Source organism: Ylistrum balloti, unplaced genomic scaffold (genome assembly GCF_031769215.1).
Source record: "Ylistrum balloti isolate Yb309-2 unplaced genomic scaffold, AGI_CSIRO_Ybal_v1 Utg369576, whole genome shotgun sequence".
Taxonomy (NCBI): Eukaryota; Metazoa; Mollusca; class Bivalvia; order Pectinida; family Pectinidae; genus Ylistrum; species Ylistrum balloti.
The window spans coordinates 62,532-89,047 of NW_026781869.1; the positions used below are offsets into that span (position 1 = coordinate 62,532).

At 33.8% G+C, this 26,516-nt stretch overlaps 1 protein-coding gene across 1 annotated transcript in view; it reads right to left on the reverse strand.

Moving 5' to 3' along the window:
• Window positions 1-1,369: 1,369 nt before the first annotated feature.
• The window catches only part of LOC132565398 (uncharacterized), a 168,809-nt gene continuing 143,662 nt past the window's right edge, over window positions 1,370-26,516 (reverse strand). The window contains exons 14-22 of the mRNA XM_060230040.1: window positions 24,207-24,242; window positions 21,891-22,004; window positions 19,387-19,554; window positions 18,929-19,099; window positions 13,849-14,025; window positions 11,860-12,030; window positions 9,994-10,173; window positions 7,198-7,251; window positions 1,370-6,327 (exon numbers count right to left, since the gene is read on the reverse strand). Coding sequence (XP_060086023.1) covers window positions 6,254-6,327; window positions 7,198-7,251; window positions 9,994-10,173; window positions 11,860-12,030; window positions 13,849-14,025; window positions 18,929-19,099; window positions 19,387-19,554; window positions 21,891-22,004; window positions 24,207-24,242 — 1,145 coding nt within the window. The 3' untranslated portion in view covers window positions 1,370-6,253. The remainder of the gene's footprint in view (window positions 6,328-7,197; window positions 7,252-9,993; window positions 10,174-11,859; window positions 12,031-13,848; window positions 14,026-18,928; window positions 19,100-19,386; window positions 19,555-21,890; window positions 22,005-24,206; window positions 24,243-26,516) is intronic.

Genomic DNA, 26,516 nt, shown 5'->3' on the forward strand with positions numbered 1-26,516 from the left:
GGAAATCTGGTGTCGGGGGCGTTTATTGAATGTTATTAAATCTATATATTAAAGTGTCAAATCGTGCGTAAAGCTGCATGGTTAACTGTCTCCAATGATCGACATGCAAGTTGGCCTGTTACAAAGGAATTCTTTATCACCGATTATGTTTTCTTTATCTATTAATGACATGACATCAAAATTAATTGAGTCTAACATTCAACTACTTAATCTGTATTTAATCATGTATGCAAATGACACCGTGCTATTCTCTGAAGATGTCGACTAGCTTCAAAATACTCTTTAAAGACGTATTGGGATCGTTGGAGTGTGACTGTGGATGTAGATGAAACTTAAATAGTGGATTTTAGAAGAAAAAACCAACAACAAGCGATTCTTACCAAATGTATGGTGGAAATTGAAAGGAAAAGACAGAGATTGTAGATAAGGTTTTGTTATGTAGACTTGGTATTTAATTATAATGGTGAATTTGTTGTTACACAAGGCAAAATGGCCTATTATCTATTTAGACGTAAGATAAAAAGGCTAACCTTGAAGGCAAAGACCAAGTTGATATTAGCTGATACTTATATATCATGTATTGTGAATTACGGTCGTGATATCTGGGACTTCAACACTGCGTCACAGATTGTAAAACTTCATTTAGCGTTCCTGAAATCTGTTGGTGTGCAGAAAACTGGTATTAACTCAATAGTTTATTTCGAACTTGGTCATTTTCTTGAATACATACATCGTTTTTTGTTATCAAATATTGGCTGAAACATATGAAGAATGATAACTGTATATAGAGGGCGTGTTATAATGAATTATTAGACCTAAATACAAAGAGTATTGTTGATTTGTCGTATTTCAATCACCCAAATCCTGTTAAAGTCGCTAGCTATTTATTTTTCATGATGACGTGTTAAGACGAAGTGAGTTCTGTCTTTTTCATGGCTATTGTGCATGTATATATATATAGATGTAACTTAAAGATGCTTTGTGTATCGATTAAATAGTTAGCGGAATACATTTGTCGTGTTGATTTGATTTTTTTCAACTATATATATATATGGTGGCCAATGTTCTCGGCCATCTTATACAAAATTTTGTTATAATATGTCTGTACTTAATATGAAATCCTATCTGCTATTGCATACGGTATTAGGTGAAATGTATTTCTTTACGTCGTATTAACAACTAGCATCATTTTAGGCCGTGCCACGTTTTGTTGGTGAAGGAAGCCGGAGTTCCTGGAGAAAATAAAAGCGACCTGCGGTCATTACCTTGCGACTGCCCAACATAGGCTTTGAACCCACGACCCAGAGGTGGAGGTACAAGAAAGTACAATGTATGTCATCCAAACCTACAATAAACAACAATTCTCATATTGTATTTCTGATTGATTTTATTTCTTTCGTCAATACACACGATTCTGTCAATTGTGCAGGTAATGTAAAGCCTTGTTATAATGATCATACACGAATTAAATGATAAAACACTGTGCATGTACCCAAAGAATTATTCGTGATATCTGGATTGAAACAGACTGATGAGGTATTTTCTAAAAGTTGATAAACGAATTTCGAATTGAATTGGCAACAAAAAACTAAATTACTTTTACTTCAAATTAAAATATTGAACGAAATGTGCAGTCTCCCAATGGGTCTCGTTATTAGCAAATAAGTGAAAAATGAAAACTAAGAATGAAGAAAACTCACACTTTCATTAGTTAAGATGAGCAGAAATATTGACAATTTTAATTGAGAAACTAATGTTAAAAAAACAAAATAATACAGGGTATTACACTACTATACGTGTATAAATGTTTGATAAATGCCTTCCAGTGTACCACAATCAAAAACTACATATATTCTAACCAGGCCAGAGTTGATAGCAAGAGCAAGTTCATTTATCCAAACTTACATTAAGATACATATGTGTTTGTGAAGACCCACAGTTGAGGGTTTTCCTTAATGGGTTCAATGCTATTCATAGTACAGCTGGTTGTTTTTCAAATTTTACAATGGATCTATCCATTTTCTGTTATTTTGTTATACAAATGCAGATTGGTGTTTCATCCATGATAGGCTTCATCCCATGAACTGGACTTTCAACAATAAAATAACACAAACACCAATATATATGAGATATTAAAATGTATAGTGCCACATGGTCTTCTCAGCAATGGCTTTCTTGGAGTAATTCCTAAATTGATATATACACATTTATATATAGAAAATAACAAATTTCGAAACACTTTTGATAAGTAAAGCATAACAGCTTAAACCTAAACATAAGCCATTATTAATGACGTCATATTGTGTTACCATGCAGACAACCATGTAGGCTTACTAAGCCAGCAAAACTAACTGTAAAGCGGCTGAAGATTTCACATGTAAACGCTTGTGCTTTACAAATAAGAAATGTTTCCAGTTTGATTATTTTTCATTATATGAACTTGATACAAAGAAATTGTTTTAATATGTATATATATTTGACAAAAAATCTGAATGATACATCGTACCAATTCTATTAAACAGTGTCCAGAGGATGCATGTTCTAGAATGTAAGGCATGGCAATTTAGTATGAGTTACCCTAACACCGGTTACTATGCTAAGTACTAAAAAACTTTCCTTATGTAACCTAAATTTTAACTGACTTCTTAAATCAACTGTAGGTCGACTTCCAGTTATCTATAATTGTTATTAGCACACAGGACGGGAGGGGAACAAATTGTTGACGTCAACGTTACATATTTGTGATAATATGTATTGCACTCGATAATTCAACGACATGAACACACACACATATATGATATGTATATTAATAAATAATGATGAAATGTTACAGATATAATTAATGAAGTCATGATTTACCGATAATTCGGGTCATATAATATTAATCACATAGGACGCTCTCGTGTTTTATCACCATAAACATTAAATGATAAATATGTGCAATGTGTTGTTATTTATGTATGTGTAAAGGTTAAATTCAGTTAAAAATCATGAATATGTAGTAGTAGAAAATTTTGTCATTTGTACAGACTAGAAAATCTATATCCAAAGATATCCAAGACTGAGTTTAAAAGTAAATATTCTTTCCCTGATCTCCGCTTCTTTATTACAGTGATAATTAAATAGAATTTTTATAACACATCCAGTAGAAGATTAGAGTGTAACGATTCGATAATAACGAGGTCACCTTCATCAGATAAATGTCCAGTGTGGAGCGTACTAACACTGATGTATGTAGTGTATGAGATGGTAAAGAATCGATCAACGTTTTCTGTATTATTATTCTATGTACAAGAAAGTCGAGTATAATGCGACAAGATGGTGAAGGTATTATAGACCAAAAATACACAAGATGATAACAATGTACTGAAGTTATATTAGTTACGCGCTGGTGAAGGAAGCTATCTGGATATTTCGCAGTGGGCCAATACTAAACAGATTCTCGCATGAAGAATGAAGGTGACCGTGTTGTCATCTATGTTATCAACATTACCAACCAAACGAAAATGTTCCAAAACAGACAATGATATCATTTTTACTCTTATATCAGTTTCCTTTTCCCTGTGAGTTTATGAAACCAATTGAAAAATTGTAATGAGCCTCTGGCGAGCTGATAAGAAAATAAATAGATAAGTACATATATAAATAAATAAAAACAATACTCATAAAACATGAAAATCAGTTTTGTATCCTTTTCATAACATTTCAGTTACGAAAAATGTAATAGAATACTCGGGTGTCCTTTTCATGTCATCTGAATCTATTAAAAAGAACAAAGTATAACATGCAATTTAGTTCATTGCTTGGCGCAATTGTATGGAACTCTAAATTTGTAGTAAATGGTTCTATTCAACTGCTTTTCTTTTGCATAACTATCTAATCTATGATCCATATCGCGATGTCACAATGTATAACCTGGGAATGTGCGTTGTCATATTTTGCTTTAAGAAATTGGGTTATTAGGAAAATTGCGATGTTTTCATGAAATAGCAAAGCAATTATGCAACCAATATTATTGTGAAACTTCATCAGATTTTGCTCGACGTCTCCAGACAAACCACTAACACCGATAGCAAGTATGGCGCTCCAGCAAAGTTTTCGCGTTGACTGATTCTATACATCTTTGCTAGGTAACAAATTGCATCTTGTTGACCAGTTGCCCATGTCCCTTTGTAAATTATATTCCCTTTTTTAATACAGTAATAAGTAAGTAATTGTTTATCTTATCAAACAGTCATTAAATCACGAGAACAGTTTTGTGGCAAACATATGCTGCATGTTCGTGAATCATTTCGGTCTATACGACGGTACCTTCCCTCACAAAAACATAATTGCGAAAAGATTAGTGTCTTTAAAAATATGAATCATCAACCGAAAAAGATCAGTATCAAATAGTCCAGAGACGCTTTTAATATTTGTAGTGTATTGTCATTTTATGTTATGTGTCATTGTGTGTTATTTAATATTGTGTCTTTGTGTGTTTTTTCTCTTTACAGTACATCTATAATGTTCAGTTTTTTAATTGCGCATAACGAGGTTAAATACATCCGAAGTATCAGAATTTCCTTGATTGGCTTGGAAAGCGAACTAATGCCGTAGGATTAATATCTGTTTGTATAACATTGGTGTCTATACAAATAAAGCATAAACCGTGTCTAGCAAGAAGGAATATTATCTCTGTTTATATATCAATAACTCTTTATATGTATGTGTATAAATATCTTATTCTGCAAACTTCAACACTATCAATCGTCAATCACACTATCAGTTAAAGTGTATATATAGCATAATAGGCCTAATTAAATATGTACAAAGTAAAAATAGTCATGACAAATATTACATTCATTAATCCATGAACCAAAAAGTAATGTATGAAAAAAATTTAAAAAATAAAAACAAAATAGAAGAGAAATCAATGAAATGCAAACAAGCGAATCTCCACTCTCATTCATTACATACACTAGCCAGTCATTGCCCTGGCGGCATGATAAGTATGATATCACAATAACAGATATTGTTGATTACAGAGCTTTCGATTGAAATCCTTGAATTATCGACTCAAATAAAATGGAAAACTGAAAGTTTGAAAGTGGAAGATATCAAAGAGCTATCTAGAAAAAAACTAATGTCTAGATCAAAACAACATAGCATGTTAGTGTTTTATGATTAAAATCATGATTATATTTACTGTCAACATTCTTCATCCACGCACATATTCCTCAGAATCAACTTCTATTTTACATAGATCGTGCACAGTTACAAAACAAACAATAAGTTGAATGTCATTTGCACTATTTGAGTAGCCTCCCTTCTACTTCCACATGTATGTCTGCAAGTGTATCCTTCTCCAAGACAGATACTCCATTCTTCGTTAAACAAAACAGTTGTTAGATTTATATATCGTTGAGAGAGATTTTTGTTATCTACATGTTTAAGTATTGATTAGTAAACGATGAGTTAAATGTACAGGGGAGAGAACAGATAATTCAAAATAAGCACATCTGTGACTTTTTTCATTGAGGATGTCGAAAATAGTTCAGGTGTACTTTTAATCCTGAATCCTAATTGGACAAATCAAAGAGCTCATTGCATTGTTTCAATGACTGTTACGTTAATTAATTGAAATATCTCGAATTCATTCAGAGCTCTAACAAATGTACGCCATTGAGAAACCGAATTCCCAGTTTGCTTTGTAGAACGAATTTGGGTAATTTGGTGATTTCTAAAAAGTCAATTTATAATATGATTAAACGTACATAGTTTGTACATCTGTTTCCTATACTGAGTACTATGATTAGTTGTATCCAGTTATGGTTCCTTGGAGTAAAGCGTATTTTATCTTAGTATTTCTAGTCTCCCTTGGTAGTATATGTAACTGGAATAAATCTATTTATTTTTCTGAAGGTTTATTTTCCATATTCATCATTAACTTAACCATCCTCTCAAACACATTCTGAAATTCTAATATTGCAAGAAAAATAGTTCAGAGTAGGAAGAAACGCAGAACATGAGGTCATTTTGTTTCCCCAAGATGAACTTTATGACCATACAATCAGTTAATGTTTGGGGTTGACATTTGATACTTCTGCTTTAAACCAGTATCTAATATTGATTGTTTAGAACAAAAGTTGTCTTCTAAACATTAGAATAAGTCAATTTCTCATCTAAATATTGTTCAACATATTTGGCGAATTTTACAATTTTTTTCTTTTACTTTGATTTTTTCAGCCTTTCCTTCGTCAGCTTATTGGTGTCATACTATATGACGGAAACTGAGTAAGAGTCCGATTCCAACCAGGATCTCCGAGTACAGCGGACGGGAAGTGGCTGAAAAACATAAATGTGTAAAGCAGTTCAACATTGGACAGATCTTCAATACATTCACAAAGGAATTCCATTTCAACATGAATACTTTAATAAGCAGGAAAATGGTCATGATTTGTATTCAATATTATGGCTTACATGCAATTATATATCGTAAGAATTTTATGAATAATACGAGATTTTTATATCTCAATTTATAAATGCATTTTATCATAGTCGAAAAAATTGAAATGAAATTATTAATTGAATAGGGGAAAATGTTGAGTATAAGAGAAAGCAATTCGAAACAAACACACATATCCATTTGGAGAAAACGCTTAAATAAAGTTGACACGCACACTTAAGAATATTCCCGGAGGATGGTTACCGTGCTGTGTAGATATCGATATATTAATTAACCAACGGCGTGGGAATACTTGTGGCCTTGGCCAGCATATCGGAAAGCTATTGATACTTAGAAAACTTCTTTCTAAAGAGTTACACAATACGGGTTCCATGAGTTTTCAATATTTTGTATCCTGAGAGTAATACCCTATTTCGCTGTATCTGACAGGCCCGTATTACCTTTGTCGTATTTTGAATATGCACATTATTTTGGCGAACATAAAGACTTTGTACTAGCTGGGTACATGTGTACATAACCTATTTTATATCTGACATGAATTTAGCTTTTAAAGGATGCTGTCAAATCGCAATTATTTTAATGTGTTCAAAATTAATTTTTTTGATATATCACTTTTGTAGACCAGTAGGGGAGGGATGTGGATAAAATATTTTAAATTGTACATCAAATGTAAGCAAAGATAAGGCATACAAACAATTTGTCACAAATGCCTGTAAATATAGGTTAATGATGTGACACGAAACACTTACATGAATCTGGCATTTCACAAAACGACTGCCAGTTGTCAGGACATATCAGCGAACCTGTTAAAGGACAAATCAACAATCGAATATTTTGTTGTAAAAATAAAGAGACTCAAAAGATGAAAAAAGACGACAATAGCTTAAATAAGTCAGAGTATGGTTAACATAATGAATTTGATACGTTCCAGCTAATGTACATTAAACTACGAAAATATTTGAAGCCAGGGAAGAACATTTCGTAGTTATCAGATATATTTTAGTATACCAATAGATCAAGAGCGACATGGTGTTTGTGATACACTATACCATTTCCAGCTATTTACTAAGGAGTGCACTGTCCAGCGCATTCCGATCGCCTGCACAAACCAGTAGCATATACATGTAAAGAGGTTTTGAGATATATCTGAGGAATTACAGACATTTTTCAAAATCGTATCTTTCTCTCAAAAATAATAATTCTATTTCCATTTCCGTTAGATTTTTTTCACAATATCACCCCATTCGATTCGATTTTCATTTAAAGATTACTGATAACATAAACGTTTGGCGAGATTTGCTAATGTAAAGACCTCGTCACGTGATGCGAGCTTGGATAAGGTTATTTTTCTAATCATGCATTTAGCAATTGGCCTGAGACAATTGTCCCAATCATGCATTTTAAAGCAGAACACAGATGCTTATCTCATCTACTTATTTATCGTCTGGGGCCAGGTACGTATAGTGTCCTAATTACATGTTTAAGGCAGATTTTGATTAATTTCATGAGCAGGATCTAGTTAAGCTTCTGATTACGTGATAGGCAGAGGCAAATGAATTTCACTACTCTTACCAAATGATATAAGTGAACCGAACACACGAGATCGGTAACAGAGGATGTCTCTTCAAGATTGCAGATGGTAGACACTGATGTCGGACATTAAGTTCCCGAGGTTTGTCGTAAGTTGTATGCCACGTGTACTTCATTCCAATAGTGACACGGTTCAAAATACACTTATGCTCAGTATCAGCTGTATGAAAAGTACTGCAGTTATTGAATTATGGGCTAGTGAACCTCCCAAACTAGATCTGACATTTTCTTTTCGATCGGTGTTTGTTTTCCTCTATTGTCTCATATCACTGACTAGTCGAGGAAGTCTTAACAGCTGTAAGATGTTGTCATCCTTTATTTAGCTCTACTGTATCTACATTTAAATGAATGAATTAAAAGATGCAATTAAAATTTCTTTTTTTCTCTTTGTTGTACCTTTCTAGATGTATTTTCGACATGAAATGTGTTAACTTTCCATTTCCTTGTTTTGTTGATGGCCTGTTGATGGCCATATGGATACTGCAGCTCGTTTTCCTGGACGATATAAACTAATGTCAAAAACTTACATGAATAAGCAACCTTAAACTGAAGTGTCATCAGAAGCTATATCATAGTGAAAAAGGCCATAAAGAGAATTTGGCTTGAATTTAACTGTTAGCCAAGAATAGTTAATAGCTTACAAAGACGTCGTCCACAGTTGATGCGGCAACTCAAGGGCGCTGTTATAGCCCGATCATGCTGCAGCTATAATGTCCTATTTAGCGATGCATAAAGATCACATCGGTATCACTAATGTCAAAGTTAACGTGAGTCTGCTTTAGAAAAATAAAACGAATGCCAGCTAGGCCTATTTAGGTACACCTGGTATTGATATCTTATGTGAACAAGTTCAATTCTGATAGATATATGTATTTATTAATACAGAAATTGACATCATTTCATTCAGCAGAAGTGAAGTCAATGTAAACATACCTTTCATTTTTTTTAAATATAAAAGACGCATGTTCAACAGCATTTAATTATAACCATATTACGTAGTCGCTTCAATCTAATTTCATGTACATTTGTATACCGCTGCAGCAATTTCTAAACAATATATCGGGCCAACACTCAAATTCATGTAAATGTAGAATTCCAATCGATGACCTAAGCCATTATACTGGTGGATCACGACAAACTACCGAACGCTTTTAAATCGGAAGTTTTTATTGTATTCTAAATTTCACGGGATCGTAAACATGGAAATTAAGGGCTTTACGTTTGTCCGATTGGATAATTACTCCGAAATAAATTTGTGAAATCGTAGCGAATTATTCACTACTGATTAATCACACATATCAGATGAGTGTTTATTTAACATTTACAGTGCCACAAGAATTCTTCATGGCACCACAGTGTTCCAAAGTCATTACCGGTATTCTTCTTTACATTGCATACCAAACCTCTCTGGACCAATACAGCCACATGGAATCGGAAATTAGTCATTTGTTTACTTCCTTTGCAAGAAATGAATACGAAAAAAACATTTGTTTTAATTGTTCAGTTAATGAATAACACTGCTTATAAAGTATATCTAAACTACCATAACGACCCCTTAGCTCCTTGATATTCCCTTGTCTTCAATATAAAACCAACATTCTTTTACTCTACCCTAACTTGACCTTGCTCTAAAATTGTATGTCATCGGCAAATTACTAAATTTATTGAGTAATGGGAGCTAGTGCACCTCCCCGTCTAAACCAGTCTAGATTTTGCATTTTCTTTGATCCCTTTGGAGCTTTCTCTTTCCCCTCAAAACTCAGAGCATCACTGTTAAGTCCTAGAAGGAAGGAACAGCTGTATGGTGCATTTTAATTCATTTTTTGGTTCTACTTTATCTAACTCTAAATTTGTATTAAAAGTACTTTTTACTGGTATGCCTTTTGTGGGCAGCAATGTTAATGCATCATTTTAGAATCTTCTATCTTTTGTGTAATCTTTTGTAATCTACTTACAGTTGACTGAACACGGTATTGAACTACTTGAGCTGCCAGGACAGGTAGCGCCACCATATTGTGGTGCAGGGTTGTCACAGTCTCTGGTGCGCAGCCGTTGACCATCTCCGCATTTCCGGTCCGCCTTATTTAAGTTGGTACATGCTGAGTACTCAGACCAATTTCCCCAGTTTCCATCAACTGTGCGAAAAATAATAACAGCTATGAAACTGTATGCAGCTGATTTATTATAATAACGATAAAACGACTGAAAACATTTCTGATCATTATCATTAATAAGTCACTGATCATCTCTTAAAAAATGTACATTCAAAATATTCTGGTATTTTTTTAAAATGTATTACTTCACCTCTCCTCGCAAAAAAAAAAAAAAGAATAAAAAAGATAAATCCACTTTAAAACTCATCGCAAGATAACTGGATAGTTTGATATATCGAGGATAAGAAGATAAAATTTTTGGTTTTTAGACAGGGTTGTACCCGATATTTAGTTGTAATGTTGTCTCGACATACAGCATGCTCATTTATATTGTTCGTTTATCATTCTGCAGACGTAAAACTGATTTGAAAAAACGACAAGGCTAATACTGTTGCTGTATGTCGTGTCTTGGTAGCATTACGATGGGAAATAACTTTCTCAACTTGAAATCAGTACCAAATGGTGCTGTAGAATCTGCACTCCAACTAGTAATAGTGATATCGGTTTTCCATAAATCTATCTTAAAAAGCAGAACGGTGATCAATATCATATAAAGCCGTGAATAGCAGGAGAAAAGTTCATTTTGTAAGGCAGAGTAAAAGCCTAACTGAGGTGGAGCATCCGCCTATGTAAAGTGTAACATTCATTTGCTCTATCACAGCTAAGTGTTTGGAGTTTTTTTCGAAGCGCGTTCTTTGCATCACCAGTTTGTTTATTCGGTTCAATTTATCCTTTTGAGGTGAGCAACGCTTTGTTATTTCAGAGGTCCGGTCGTAATGCATTCTCATGCCGTACTGTTATTAAAGGATAGTTGGTTGTTACAGTTTTAATAGCTCTTACCTAGTACTTACAAGGGCATTAATGGAAAAAATATGTATGGTGGTAGATAACTTCCACCTGTTTGGCAAATATTCCATAGTCAACCAGATTTGCAAACAAAAGGAAAGAAAAATAACTTAATATAAAATAAATAAAAGTTAAAATTAGATATTAGCGATCTATGAAGCAAAGACGACACAACAATTTGTTAGGTCACACTGCAAGTAAAAAGTCACATACCTATGGACGGAGAGCAGACAAAGAATATAAAAATGGTGTAGTGTAATAGAAAACAGCTGAACACTAAGGTTTTGTTATATACATTGAGGCACATGATCAGCCAATTGAAAACCACCAGGACCATTATATATTACCTAGGAACTCGATCGTGACCACATGTTCATTTCTACTTTGACGTCAATAATGCACAAACAATATAGAACTAGTAATCTACCTGTCCAAATAACTGCTAATATAGAATCGAAAGTTAATGTCTTGGAGACTTCCTTTGTCGGATTGTTTCGTTTCCGTCTCATGATGTTTGGTTCAGTCAGTACATTGCGTTCCGTATTTTCTTGGTCTCAACTTTTTAATATTTCAATATAGTTTCTAAATCTGAATATTATAGAAATGTCTAAGAGCAGACTGTTTTTAATTCTGTATCAAAACTACTAACTTTGATGATACTTAAGGAAGAGTTGAGAACGGAGAGGCTGTAACAGGCACCTTGTGTGTGAAAGCTGTAAAATGTTGGTGGGTACATCAAATTACTACAATTTTAAAATACATTGCTATATGTATAGTATACTACGTAAATAAATAGGTCAGTATCTGTCACATGTCGCTTACTTGGACAATTGATTTCATTGCATGTGCCAATATCATAGAAGACTCCTGTGCAGTTTGTTCCGCCCCATTCAGGAAGTGGGTTATCACATGCGCGTGAACGAGTGTGGTTTCCGCCTTCGCAACTAGCTGAACACTCTCCCCAGGGTGACCAGTCTCCGAATCCGCCGTCAACTGAAATAATCGTAAGTAGGAATCGGCAAGACTGTGAAACACTGTCACGGAAAATATCAAAATCAAAGAAAGATATTTTACGACTGAACTATAAAGGAAAGTAGTTCATTCTATTGATATACGTTTCTGTAACTTTACTATTTAGAATTCCCCATGTTTGTATATAATAATTGTTTTCGTTCTATTTTCAACATTGACGCTTTAGGAAAATCTACTTTATTTTCTATTTTGCTTTATATTGACACACTAGGAAACCATTAATGGGGAAATATGCTTTCTATTTCGTCAACATTGACACAATCAAACACCATTAAAGGGTTTTCTTTACAGCTATATGTTGACACATTCGGAAACTATTAATTGGTATTATGTTTTCTATCGTGTATTACATTGACACATTCGGAAATCGTTAATGGTGTACTATGTTTTCTATTCTGTTATACGTTGATTCATTCGGAAGTCATGCATTTGGTACAATGTTTTCTATTCTGTTATACGTTGTTACATTCGGAAACCATTAATTGGGTAGTATGTTTTCTATTTTGTTTAACACTGATACATTAGAAAACTTAAAATGGGATACTACATTTTTTTCTCTGCAGAAGAACACATCATTTTCGACTATTGTTTTCATTTGTGACATTCTGCCGTAATATGTCGGGTCTGGTATGGAATGTAACTGCTAATAAAGACAAATAATACGGAATTTTCGCATATTAGTTTTAGCTTTCAGACATACGATAAACTCTTTAAGGCTGAGGAATGCATTAAATTGTTTTGAAACTAAGTGAAATTAATAGTGCTGAGATGACCATTTCATTATACGTTTATTTACTCTGCATATACGCAGTAATATACCAAGGTCTTTGATTCCTTCATGACGTCACAAACCTGAAGTAAAATATTTTACTCTCGCGAGTACCATAATCGTTAACCATTAATAGTGCGTTATTAGTAATTCAAGAATCAACGCCCGTATACGTCAAGTTCGCGTAGGGATATTTTAGCGCAATAACAGACATCATCAAACATGAAGGATAATTCGCACGGAATTGAAACATGGAAAAAACCTTTTAGAATAAGCTATGAAGTGTGAGATATTTTGATGAGATTCAAGTTGTACTTGGAATAGATCAGAAAGAGTACATCTGGATAAAAAAAACAGTCACGAAGAAATGTCCCGAATGCTTAGGGACAGGGTCGGTACATGGTGGTAGCCCCATGGGTCTGTGCCGTTTTGGGGAAGATGAGTTTGTACTTCTGTAATAGATGTGTTGAAATCCGTTGAGAGAAATTTGAACAATAATTAGTAGATTAAGCTTCTGGATGAAACTGTGTGGTCTGTTATTTTTCTGACAAGGCATGCATCTTTCAAGCTGAAAACTGCCCTGCACGTGTCAAGAAGGAACGGAAAACGATATTAATGTCTAAATCTGACCTTTGCAGTCTCCATATGTAAATATAATTGAAAATCTATAGAGACCAATTTAGGATGGTCAGCTAGTATAGCACAATATTAGAACCCTTCAGTTTTCTTCATTATTTCATGGTATCCTGTCTAAATTTATATCAAAATCTGCTAGCACCTTGTGTTTTGCAAAAGCTGAGGACAAACTTTTTTCACGTAGGTGAGTTAAAAGGATCAACAATAATATGACTAGCGATGTTTACAGGGTTGGGGCATAGCGACATTATAAAATGCTTTTAGAACATCACTGTTTCATTCATTCATTCATTCATTCATTCATTCATTCTTTTTTTTCTGAATTATAAATAGATGTGCGTTCCTACCTGAGATTTGTTTATTTATTTTCTTACCTGGAGGACAGGTTGTGTTTATGTTACAACTGCTGGTATCGTACTCGTCTCCTGGACACTCTTGTCCACCATATTGGGGTTTGGGGCTATTACACGTCCGATTTCTTGTCTGAAGACCACCATTACATGATACAGAACATTCGCTCCAATTCCCCCAGTCGGACCATGCTCCATCAACTACACGGGTTAAACATAACAAGAATTATCAGTGATATTGACGACAACACGAACTATAATGTCACAGTAAATGAATAATTTTTATATACACTACCATTTGTATTTCATAAAATAGCATCAAAGCACGAGGGGCATTGTTTTGGGATACATTTCACTAGCTCCAGGAGTTTTGTATATTTAATCGGAAGTGCAAAAGAAACATGATACATATCTAATTGTCAAATTTAATTAATTTAATGAACTGTTTGTTTAATTTTTTTTTCCAGATTATTAATACAAACGAGACGAGAAGTTAGGGATAACATTAGTATAACCCTGCATGAAGTACAAGAATACTAAAACATTGTAATTAGTAAATGCATTTTTTTCTGACTGAAATGGTTTAGTAGATCACGAATCATATTCGACATATTAAGCCATATCAGCACTTACCATGATTAACCACGTTAGAATATATCATGGCAATGCAATGAGTGACACAAACAATGAATTTACAGATCTAGAAATGTCACTTGTTTTCAGGAAATTATCACTATCAGCCCCATAAATAAGGTCTCATTATATCGAAAGCGACATCCATGTTTTCTAAATGGAATGCTTATGTACTTATAACGACCTAATCATCCACAGACATCGTGTTCAATCTGAAGACGCAGAAACTCAAACAAGCTTCTATCAACGAAACACATACATGGATATTTGCCGCGCTGTCGATTGGTTTTTATGCCAACAATGTAAATATTCTTACATTGTCAAAGCATCGCAATCTTTATGTATAATGGACACGCTAAACAGTTTCTGCAAATACGAAAATTCCACAGCCTTTTCACGACAAATATATCATTTCCTAAAGCGGGCTGATTTTGTATTTTTGTGTGTTTAACTTCAAACAATCAACGTTTGAATGTGACAAGAACACATTATAAAAAGAACAACGAAATATGAGTCAAGTGACCTGTTAATACCGAATAATGATATGAGGAACCTAAAAGCAGAAAAGAAGTCAGGGGAAAAGGTGAAGGAGAATAGACGCATCCAGTTTGATAAACAAGGCGTAGTGGGTCGTTACTCTAAATCCATATCGTCTGTTATTGTGTCTTTCACGTAAAACACGTACAATTGAATTATAAAGTGTTGGATGTGAAGTTTATTGCAAACGTCAGCAGTCAAACTGAGTTGTACAATAACCTCCCCAGCTATATCATCTTGCTGCCTACAGACTCCAGCAATACGCTAATAATGAAATAAGATTTGATTTTCTTTTTGCTTTCTTTTTTTAAAGTACATTGCAGTGATTTCAATCTGCCGTAGTGATGTCTGGTGTGCTGATTTCCAATTTGGGATAATGTTTTCATCAGCGGGCGCGCAGCCATTTCATTATTGTTCAGCAGACTAATCATACGGAATTATATGTCCGTTACTTTAAAAAGAAAGTTTTATAAGAATAGTCATCCCAAGTTTTGAGAAATGGGATTACTATATAATGTCAACAAATCACATTTTAAAATCTTACCCATGAACAGATTATATAAATGAATAGCACCTTGCAATAATTCAGAGTTAGATACAATAGAGCAAATCAACGAATTAAACCGCATCATACAGCTGTGTTAAAAACAATTCCACCTTTTTTACATCAAATTAATGGAACACCTTGTTTTTATTCAACATTTAAACGTACACGAGTTTGTCTGCCATCTGTTTTTAAGATATAGTTACGTATATTATTGGGTAGGGTTACCGACCTGTGTTGATTCGACTATTAACTGTAGGAACGGTACTTTTGATGTGTCCCTTGCCTGCTATTACTATGTTCTAAATGCACTTAAGGACACTATTATTGAAGAAAATCTGAAAATCGTTTACATCACGTTCGCCGAGCAAGGAATCAAGAGTTTTCGAATAATACAACGTAACGATAAGATGCCTGAAACCCAGCCAATCAATCAGAAAATATTTTTTAATTTCCTGTTCATACTAGGAAGTGAATTTACATTAATGGTAAATATATTGTGAAGTATATAGCTCCCCCAAAGCAAATACATTTTGCTACGAGTGCAACAATAGATAACAATTCTTATCTTTGCATTTGATAACCATCAATGTTCATAAAACAATACAAAAAGCATGTTATTCTATACACATTGTTAGAGCTACGGCGAGTGCAACTGAACTGCCATACTCTATCGGGTCCAGTAGGTGGCACCACTTTGGTGTCATTGACGACGCCACGGAAAACAAAAGAGTTCCAAGAGCAATTGGTTAAAGCAATATTACCATATGCAAATACTTACATAACGTAGCGTCTAAATGTCATTCAGGTCTCGTCATATTTTAATCACGTTTTACAAAAATTAGGGATGCAAGCAACTATCGCGCATTTACAACTGGTGTATGTAATGACAAGACCGTATACTCTTGCACAATTCCGATCACCATGCTAAAAATGTTTATAATATCGCATGAAATCTGTAAGTACTACATCTGTATTCTTTGCAACACAATTGCAAATAATTTTGATTATATAGAATAGATCACACAGTCGATATCCTTCACTACACAATATGTAGGGAAAGCAGAAATATTACTGTGTCAGAATGGGGTTATCACAAAAGGGATATCGAAATCATAATGCTTATTGTACAGCTTGCTAGAAAGTTTTCCCTATTTTTACGTTGTAGCGAAAGATCGAGGTAAGTATCTGCTGTAGAAGAATCTGTTGTGTCCTTGATTTCCAGTTCTGGTACGACACAGATCAATATATCTGTTGCATTGTTTTGATAAGCTACTTTATGAATCGTCACGTTTGAAAACAAAAACAATAGGTTAGCAAAACGAAGGGTTCAGCTATTGTCATTGGAACCGAACAATTTACTCCTATACGCAACGTAGCTATTTTCAACCAGATGTTCATGATTCATCCGTTGTGTAATTTTCGAAGGTTTCTGACGTTTTTATGATATAATGCTTCAGTATATTTCACAAGTTATACTTTACCGTCGTTCATCTTCCTTTGAATAGTCAAAGTATTGAAATCAGAAAATGTGGATTTCCTTTTTGAAAAAAAATAATGTTATGATGGAAAAGATATTCTGAATTGGTCAAAAAGCTTGTCTCCTCATTAAAATTGTTCTATTTCACTTGAAGTATGACCAGTTTTACAATAAGACCATGACTCCAACTTTACAGCTACAATTAGTTATAAGAAAACTGGGTAAAGTTTTGGTTGAATGTACAGACAATTTCAGACACGAAGAAGAACGTTTTATTCGAATTGAAGCTGTGAAGCTTAACATGTTTTAGGTTTGTTTGTTTGCCTGTTGGTTCTATTTGTGTATCTTTTGATTGTGTAACATGACATCACTTACATGGATTGAGCAAGGCTTATAGCTCGCTCGGAACATCTGGTGTTATTTTCAGGATTTTAGTATCAAGCTTTCTTTTGTTCAATTAAGGTTCTGATTATGATTCTGTTAAAATGCTGATATTTTCTTGTTGTTTTTAATACATACAGAAAAGAAACGTATTCAATTTAAGTCGCCTCCTACAAGTCTAATTTTTTACCTACGAAGAAATTATTATCGATCCTATCGATAGGACAAGTGTACCGTTATTTAGTCAGCGTCTTAAAGGAAAGTGTAAATTGTTGGAAGGTATTTGCTGTATTGTATCATAAACATGTTTTATGTTAAAATAAATTTCTACTTAAATCATGACCAATTCCATCATGATACAGAAAAAAAAAGGATTAAACCCTTAGTTTGTCTCAATCAATCTATAGTCATGCTATTATCACGTGGCGGAAATCACAACGAACAACTACATCTGGTTAACATCTGAACGATCTGGTAGCTAATTACAGCAGCCTCTACATCCTTCTCCTACCAATACGTCATGTCACATGAACATCCTGGTCGGAGACAGGCTTCCGGCCAGTCGTCACCGACACCATTATTCTACTTGTCCTCTACAGGGTTTCAACTTCAAGTATGACGTAACAGAGAAGACATTCATATATGAAATCAACACCATGGTATTTAAGATAATTCTAACTTCTATTTTTAAAGGGTCATTAACTAGCAACACTATGAATACATATCTGTAATGTACTTAACCTAAGAAGACGGCGGGAAATATTTACATATTTACAAATGAAAACAATATCAGAAAAAAAAAAAAAAACACACACAGACAAGTGCATACAATTGATGTCTTTGTATTTTTGTATTGATTTGTATTTGTTAAAACTCAATAATATATTAATGTATATGAATTGTATCTTTACTCACAAATACCAAATACATATCGATGTATATAAAGTTGTTTGAAATGTATGCATATCCCAAGTGACGCTTATCACAATCTGGTCAATGGTTCAATTTTATAGCCTATTTATATATACCAGGCCTATATCATTAACTTTGGTGCGTTTGCTAGGCGTCACAGTTGCCGTTTTCTCCGGATTTCACTGTATAGCAGCACCTGAACAGATTTTATCTGAATGCGCTATATCAAATAACTAATCAAAGATTGAAATGCAATCCTTTGATCATTTCTGTCCAGGAGTTTTATTTCGGCAACGGAATATTGTCCGTGTGTGAATCATCCCTCGGAATGATTTCTAGAGCATGTTTGAAATGGAACAGTAAAGATAAATATTCGCGATAAAGGCTGATAGACAAAGGTGATGATCAATGGAAACATTTCGATTTCATATTGCACAATTAACAAGTAATGTTATTTTCCAATACACAGACATTGTTGGTAGTTTACGGAATGTTTTACAACATGAAACACATTAAAACACTAATTGTGCCAGGTAACAACAACAGTTACTCTTAGTTATGAGTTGAAACCCCAGGCAAATAACCTATAGTCTTAACATAATACCTGGTAAACTTACTTGGACAGGGATCGTTGTTACAAGAATTCTCATGTGTGTCGTTCCCAGGACAAGTAGTGCCACCATACTGAGGAGATGGGCTGTCACAGACACGTGATCTGTTACGAACTCCGCCTGCACACTCCATGGAACAATTTGACCAGTCCGTCCAGGTCGACCACTGGCCATCGACTGAAGCCAAAATAAGAATATAGTTGTGATTATCATACTAATGGTTCCAAAGTCCTTTGATCATTTTATTAGATATCAAAAATTAATAAAAATAAGATATAGTCTTAATTGGTGTCACGTGTGAAATTGTATCTTGTACAAGAGGTATTTGTTTTTTGTGAGGAAGTATGGCTTATCAATTTGTTTCCAAAAGTTTTCAAAAGTATCAAATGATTAAAGGTTCATCATAAAAGACAAACTTCCTAATGTATATCTGTTCCACGATCACAGCTTCTAGAAATACTTACTTGGACAATTTTTGGTATTGCAGATTTCTGCTTCGGACGAGTGGCCTGTACAGGTACCCGCACCTTCTGCTGGGGGGTTATTACAGAATCGAGTTCTGTTTACAAAGCCTCCCCCACACGTTACCGTGCAATCTGTCCAGTTGGACCAATCAGACCAACCACCCATTCCTGCAATGTGACCGGAAGTTCAACACTCGTGGTCGCAGATTAAAAATGGTAAAATAATAATATAATTTACACTGAAACATATAACATTTCGACATCTGAAAATATCAGACATTAACTGAGGCAGGTATCAGAAAATGTATATGTAACCTGCTTCGTACTCGCTGAAATGTAAAACTCAAACCAACAAAATTGTAAGGATAATTATAGAAGTCCAGGATCATACAATACCCACAGGGAAATGGGGAATAAAAAAACACATAACTAGCAAATATAAGCTCTGCTATCAAATAGGCAACTTGTCTATTTCTAACTTTTTATCATAAGATGCTATTCATGTTTTCGTTTTTGTACAATTTTCTATAGTTTAGATGGTAAACACTTCTGGTAGAGTTTAGTCCCCGAGGTTTGCCGTAACCTGCATGCCATATATAAAAGTACAAATATACATAAAATTCTTCTGGAATTATCCAATATATACTGTATCAAAATGCAACATGAAATACCAACATGTCAGCATAGTTATAATCCAAACTCAAATCCAATTGAATTAGAGCAAAGAGTAACAAAGAAATACTACTGAAAAAGTATAAGGAGAATAAGACAAGGTGTTCCGAAGAGTACGCGTCTTCAGCTTCATCGCCGACACCCGCCATAGTCAACTTGATCAATTCAAAGTATCAAATTATTCAGCTATTACATCTTCCCGTCTAGATTGCTATGGCGACCAAATTTATGCTGCTAACATCGCTGATTAGTCCTAAATGGACGAGAATTCAGTTTAATTCGCTATTTTGTTTCTATGGCATCTTGTTCTACATTCTATTATAATGTTCTATTCACGTGTGTGTCTTTGTGTGGTCATCCTCTTCCTAAGTTAATCCCTCTGCTGATCGTGTTATATAAACGTCACTGTATTCCCCATTAAGAATAAGATTTGGGCAGATAACTCTTTCTGAAGTTACATGGTCTGGTGTGATATACGGAAACGATTTTAACATAGATAGCAATGCATATGGGTCCGAAACGGACAGATTTCAATTATTTGGTGAAACACAATGCACACTTGAATCATACACTTAAACATCTGAATAGAGATCAAATAGTGCATTTTGTCGTAGATAACGTGATTCTGAATTTCTACAAACCTGCATCACAAAACAAGTTATTGCAGCGATCACGCAGATAGGTGTAAATCTCTTGGAATCTTGGTATAGAAATATTACATTAACAAAGAGTCAAAACAAACAGTAATCCCTTATCTGCGATAACATGTGACCTTCCTCTTCGCATGGTAACTTTTTACTTGAATTTGACAAATCATTGATGAGTTAATTACAAAACAATACTCACTTGTTAGAGAGCATGGTCATGCTAAGATACTGCTGCCAAATATGTGTGACTGAATAAATATCTATAAACTGAAATGTTAGTTTTTATACCGTAGCGCATGCTGGTGAATTCTAAAATGGTAACTAACAGAATTACCTCCCTTTTAAATCATAACGGTTTACATTAAAAAATATAGATACATGTAAATCCTATTTATCTTTGCCAAAATTTCAGTTTTAAACAAATATTACAGATTCGGTTTAAACACGCATCTAAATATATCTAGATGCGGTGGACGTTTTCTAGATATATTAACAACATAGAATGATTGAGAGCAGGGACGTAATCCTGAAGAGTACCAATAACAATGCATGCGATATTTACGCTTGAAAAGTTTGGGTACAGTTTTAAACTACTAAATCATGCAACGGTTATACCATTTGTATGAAGCAAAGCTATGTTAGTAATAAGAAACCAACATTTAGACTGCAGCTTGACAAAATCTTGGTTTCAGCGCATGCAGCCTGGTTGACGGTGGAATACTCTCACAAATGATACCAGAAACGGTAAAATACCATACATATGTTTAGGGAGGGAATATTTCAAACAGTTCTTTGGAATATTACAATCAGACACGTTCAAGGTTTGCACAGTAGTTAAGTATAGATTTTGATGATACTGGTATTTTAATATTCCTGTTGAAAAATAAATGCCCCTTTCACTCTGGTGACTAATACTGTTGGAAATAGATAGAATTGATATGCTTTATACATGTACTGACAAAGTGTTTGTTGGATCCTCTATCAAATCCTAATCCTTTATTGAGACATAAATATTTAAAGATTCCCTGCAATAAGTATCCGTCGTAACGCCTACACTGAGACGGAGAATGTGGATTTTAATATTGTGACTTAATAAGAAGACGAATTTTAAATTTACTTCCAATCCAGAATGAACTCAATCAATTACTCTGAATTAGCACCGTAATGACGTTGTGTTAAACCTACGGTCTGTGCACGAAGCACCGTAATATCCATCAGTGCAGTGACAGACATGTCTTCCAGCAACTTCCTCACATCTTCCACCATTTTCACAAGGATTAGTTGTACACTCTGCCATATCTACAACATAGATTAGATACGATTGATCAGATCATTTATATATATTATTTCAATGTCATCCAACGAAATCAAAACCCCCTCTTTTTATATAAAAAGAAGAACATATTAAGACTTGTACAGTTTAGATAAAACATAGCCAAAAATGAGTTATAACGCATTAAACGCATTGCTTGTAATTACCTTAGTATATATACTAGTCAGTGAAACTAAAGCAACATTGAAGTTCTGCAGATGAAGTTTTCTTTCCTGTTTTCATCAAAGTATTTAATAGCATAGAGTACAAGTAAGAGAGACAAACCACAGACGGTTTTCAAATAAAATAGCTGAAGGATGGACTGAGCTGACAGCGCATGATTAAAGTCAATATTTAACGATATTCATAAAATTATATTGCTTTCAAGAAAACTAAATTACGGATGTATAGAAGATATAAATGCTCGGATTTAAGCGTACGTCACAGCAAGCTAGCCATATGATCCATCCAAAACGCCCTAATAACGGTATGCCTACACATAATTCGCATTGCTGGGGCTCCGGTATGACCCTATAATGAAACATGACATTCATTTCCAACGAAAATTATCCGTTTCCCTTTTTTTGCATGATTCTATTACAGTATACATTTCTATATCTATACTCTGTTTTGTCTAGATCAAACGAAGTTACTATTGGAAATAGGGGAAAATTTCCCGTATTCGACGTACAAAGGACAAATTATTAAGAATTACATGTTTTATATATTAAAAATCAGGCGCATCAGATATTTCCAGCATGTATATTAAAAACTTTTCTAAAAGCACGTTTGTTACGAAATCATCATTTTGTCATATTTTCAACATTTAAAATGGAATTATTTGTGAAAGAAAAAAAGGATCAATGTGTTTATGGATCTGAAACATATTTTCATTCCAAAGGCGCTAAAATGTTTCTTTGCCAATTTATCAACGTTCAATCTGTTCCGCAAATAACTATACTTAAAAGCCTCTCCGACACAGAATGGAAATGATTCTCCGCGAAAAATGATGTATATGTCTGTTTTTTGTCTGTGATGAGGAAGATACACATATTTAGACAAATAGAAACGATAAATGGTCCGCTTAAAATGTTGTAATCAACACTGATTAGAACATGTGTATCATTAAGTAGCATTCGAAAGAGCTGACAACAGAAATGTGCTGCCAAAACATTATCAAACGTTTGATATTTACATGAGCATACAGATGGTGATGTGTCATTCTATAGATGATGGCATAGCGGCCATTAAGTTAATTTTGTTGTAGAAACAATCAAATGGGATGAAAGTGTCCGTGCAGCTCACCACCCTCGGTTACGATTTCGTAAATGACATTTGCTGACCCCCACACGATATCACATTCCTGTGTAGAAATGTACAAATGATATAAGTTCGATAAAGGGTCGATGATGTATATTGAAAAGCTCTTATAAACAAACTGATTACTACACTGTCACCTTCATCAGACAAATGACTACTGTGGCGCGTATTTGTTTTACAGTGCTAAGTTGGTAAAAAGGGGTTTTTCGGCTGTTATATATCCTTATGTTCATTAAGTTGAATGAAGTGTTACCAGATGACGATATGATAATTGTAGAAATAAAATGTAGAATTGAAGATTGTCAGTACTTGCACTAGATGACAACAATGTATTATCTCATGAAAGCCGATTAGACTACAAACATAGGGCTGTTAAGTCTAAGGTTTAGTCGACGTTTTCAGATGCCATTCTGAGATAATCACGCTTTTTTTCTGGAAAATTCCAGAAAATAATTTCTCAACAAACTCCCACCAAAGCTGTTGCTGATAGACTGATCAATTCCTAGGTTTACACTTTAGGCCATTAACATCACTGACGAGTCGTACATTGATGAAATAGATGTATGATGCAGTATAATTCATTGTTTGGCTCTACCGTATCTTATCTTGAGTTGTATTGAAATGTGCATTTCACTTATCTGTCTTTTGTACAATCTTGATGCAACGATTAAGTTTAAACTTCAACAGAAAACAACACGTTTTTTCGGCATACAGTTCACAGCAGGAGTAAAACTTTCAACTTGATAACAGTAGGCAACTTCTGGAGTTTGCCAAAGGTTATCCATGGCATGATACTTGTACTTTAAAGACAAGTAACGAAAGTTTTATGCCTTTATTTAGAATCAGACATGCACGCATGTAAAACTTACCAACGTAAATGACAAACGTATCCGCTTCAATAAGATCTGAAAATAAGCAAAAGTTGTCATGATTTATCCAATAATAAAAAAACTCTTACAAGTAATTCTAAAAGACGATAATCGAAATGAAGTTTATACCAAAGAAAAACAAGAAAGCTTTAAAAAAATATTTTACAAAGTATATTGTTATTTCCTGGAAAACTATTGACATATCAATAAATATCACAAGTACCGAGACAGCTAAGTTGTAGCATTCTACAATGAAAGGATACATCATTGCTTGAAATGAGTACGGGGATCGGCCCAATAAACGATTGTACACAATTATAAGTAAGACAAAGCTCCATATCAAAGAAATGAAATAAAACGCGTAAAATTTAGCACATTATTATTTATATCATGACATAAGTGAACAGCAATAATACTTGCTATATTAAACAAATTATAGTTTTATTTCTGAAAAAGTGTAATATTTGAATATTTGATGTAAAAACACATGTCAACACAATCAACATTCAGAACGAGTATGATAGAATTCAGTTACTGAAACTAGTGGAAATGATTCTAAACTTATAAACTACGTCTTAGATTGTTCGATGAAAATGTGTTGTACGTGCTTCCGTAGCTTTGAGATTCTAAGATTTACATAAAGTTATGATATAGGTGTCGTAGAAGACGAAATGATGCTTTATTTTCCTTCGAGATTTTCGTTATTTTAAGTTTGTCATCATCTGTCATCATTTGTTTAAGTTTGATGTATGATTTTTTTAAAAGTTGGTATTCTCTTGCTAATGAATTTGTCAACAAGTCTTACTCGACTTCAATGAAACAAAGCGTTTCTTACTGTTGTTGCTGTTTTATGTTCATGGTCGTTTTAATCATTAAACACGCCATATGTATGTTAATGATTCTCCTGCACTGAGCTTTAAGAATTAATTTTGGGATAAAACTAATTCAGAATAGTGTCTTCTGTTATCTTTGTTAATTGTGTATATATCTATCTTTGTATATTGTTTAAGATGGCAGTCTTTCAATACTAGTTGTATTCTTAATTTTTCTTCCGTAAAACAGTTTCAAAATGAAATTCTAATAAACAAAAAAAAAAAAAAAAAAAAGAAAAAAAACGAAAAACGATCCAATACTTTTGTTCACAGCGCCAATCTAACGCTTTAGGGATTGCGTTACTAATGATGATTGTGGTGTTTCGGATGTTATTTATAGTTCATGCCATATACAAGAAAATATGTTATTTGATATTTCTGGCGTAACTTAAACTAAAGTAACTGAGTATGAGTATTGGTATATAAATCTCTTTTGGTTAAATTATTCTTGATACAGATAAAAGTCCTTGCATGCGGCATGTATAGGTAATGCCGTGTCCCTCCAAATTATTTCAAACTCAACTGCATCATCTAAAATCTGTAGGAAATGAAGATAATTGAATATATAAAGACTTGAGTGCCTTAATTTGTCGTATTGACATTGTGCGCACGTGCACGTGAATATAGCTTTTCTGTAGTATGCATTAAGGCTGACAACGTTACGTAATGTGTCTAATTTAATTACAACAGGTGCCAAACTTCAGGAATCGATGATGTAACAAAGCAAAAAGAAATGGTTTTAAAAATATGACATTTTAACATTCTTACCACACCACGTTTTAATTTGTATAGCAAAATAATGATGCGGTAGTCATTCAAGTTTAAAAGATTGTACTTCTCGGAGTACGCCTAATGCCCTATTGCAGACTTCTAATGAACGACATCAGGCCTGTTGTCATGGATACAATGTTTCCCCTTGACACATCGTGCCTTTGGGCGGTTTCTATGGTAATGGGCGTACAATCATTTCTCCATTATAATGACATATATAGGCTTCTAGTTAGAATAGTTGAAAAAATAGTAAAATCGGCATTTTGGAAATCACTGGTTCCTATAACGCAAGGTATAGCTCTCAGTGTTCAGATCGATATAAATGATTTCTCTACAGAATGAGCTGTCACAAATACAAAACTTCTCTTTTATCATTTACAAAGCATACCTATAAAAGGAACAGTAGATTACGAAACGTTTGTTCCTGCAAATGGTCAATTACAATAACAATACTATTATAAATAGCTTGTTGCTTTAGCGTAAAAGCATTAGATTATCGGATGCACGATTTACACGTTAAATCTAAGAAATGTCTAGGCAACTTTCAACAGATCAGAATCTAGATGAAAAATGTAAACTGCATTTATATTTACGAAAGTGTTACTTTGTTTTAGTTGTAGATATAATACATTTGGGATATTCATGGTACAATGAGTTCAGTTAGTCA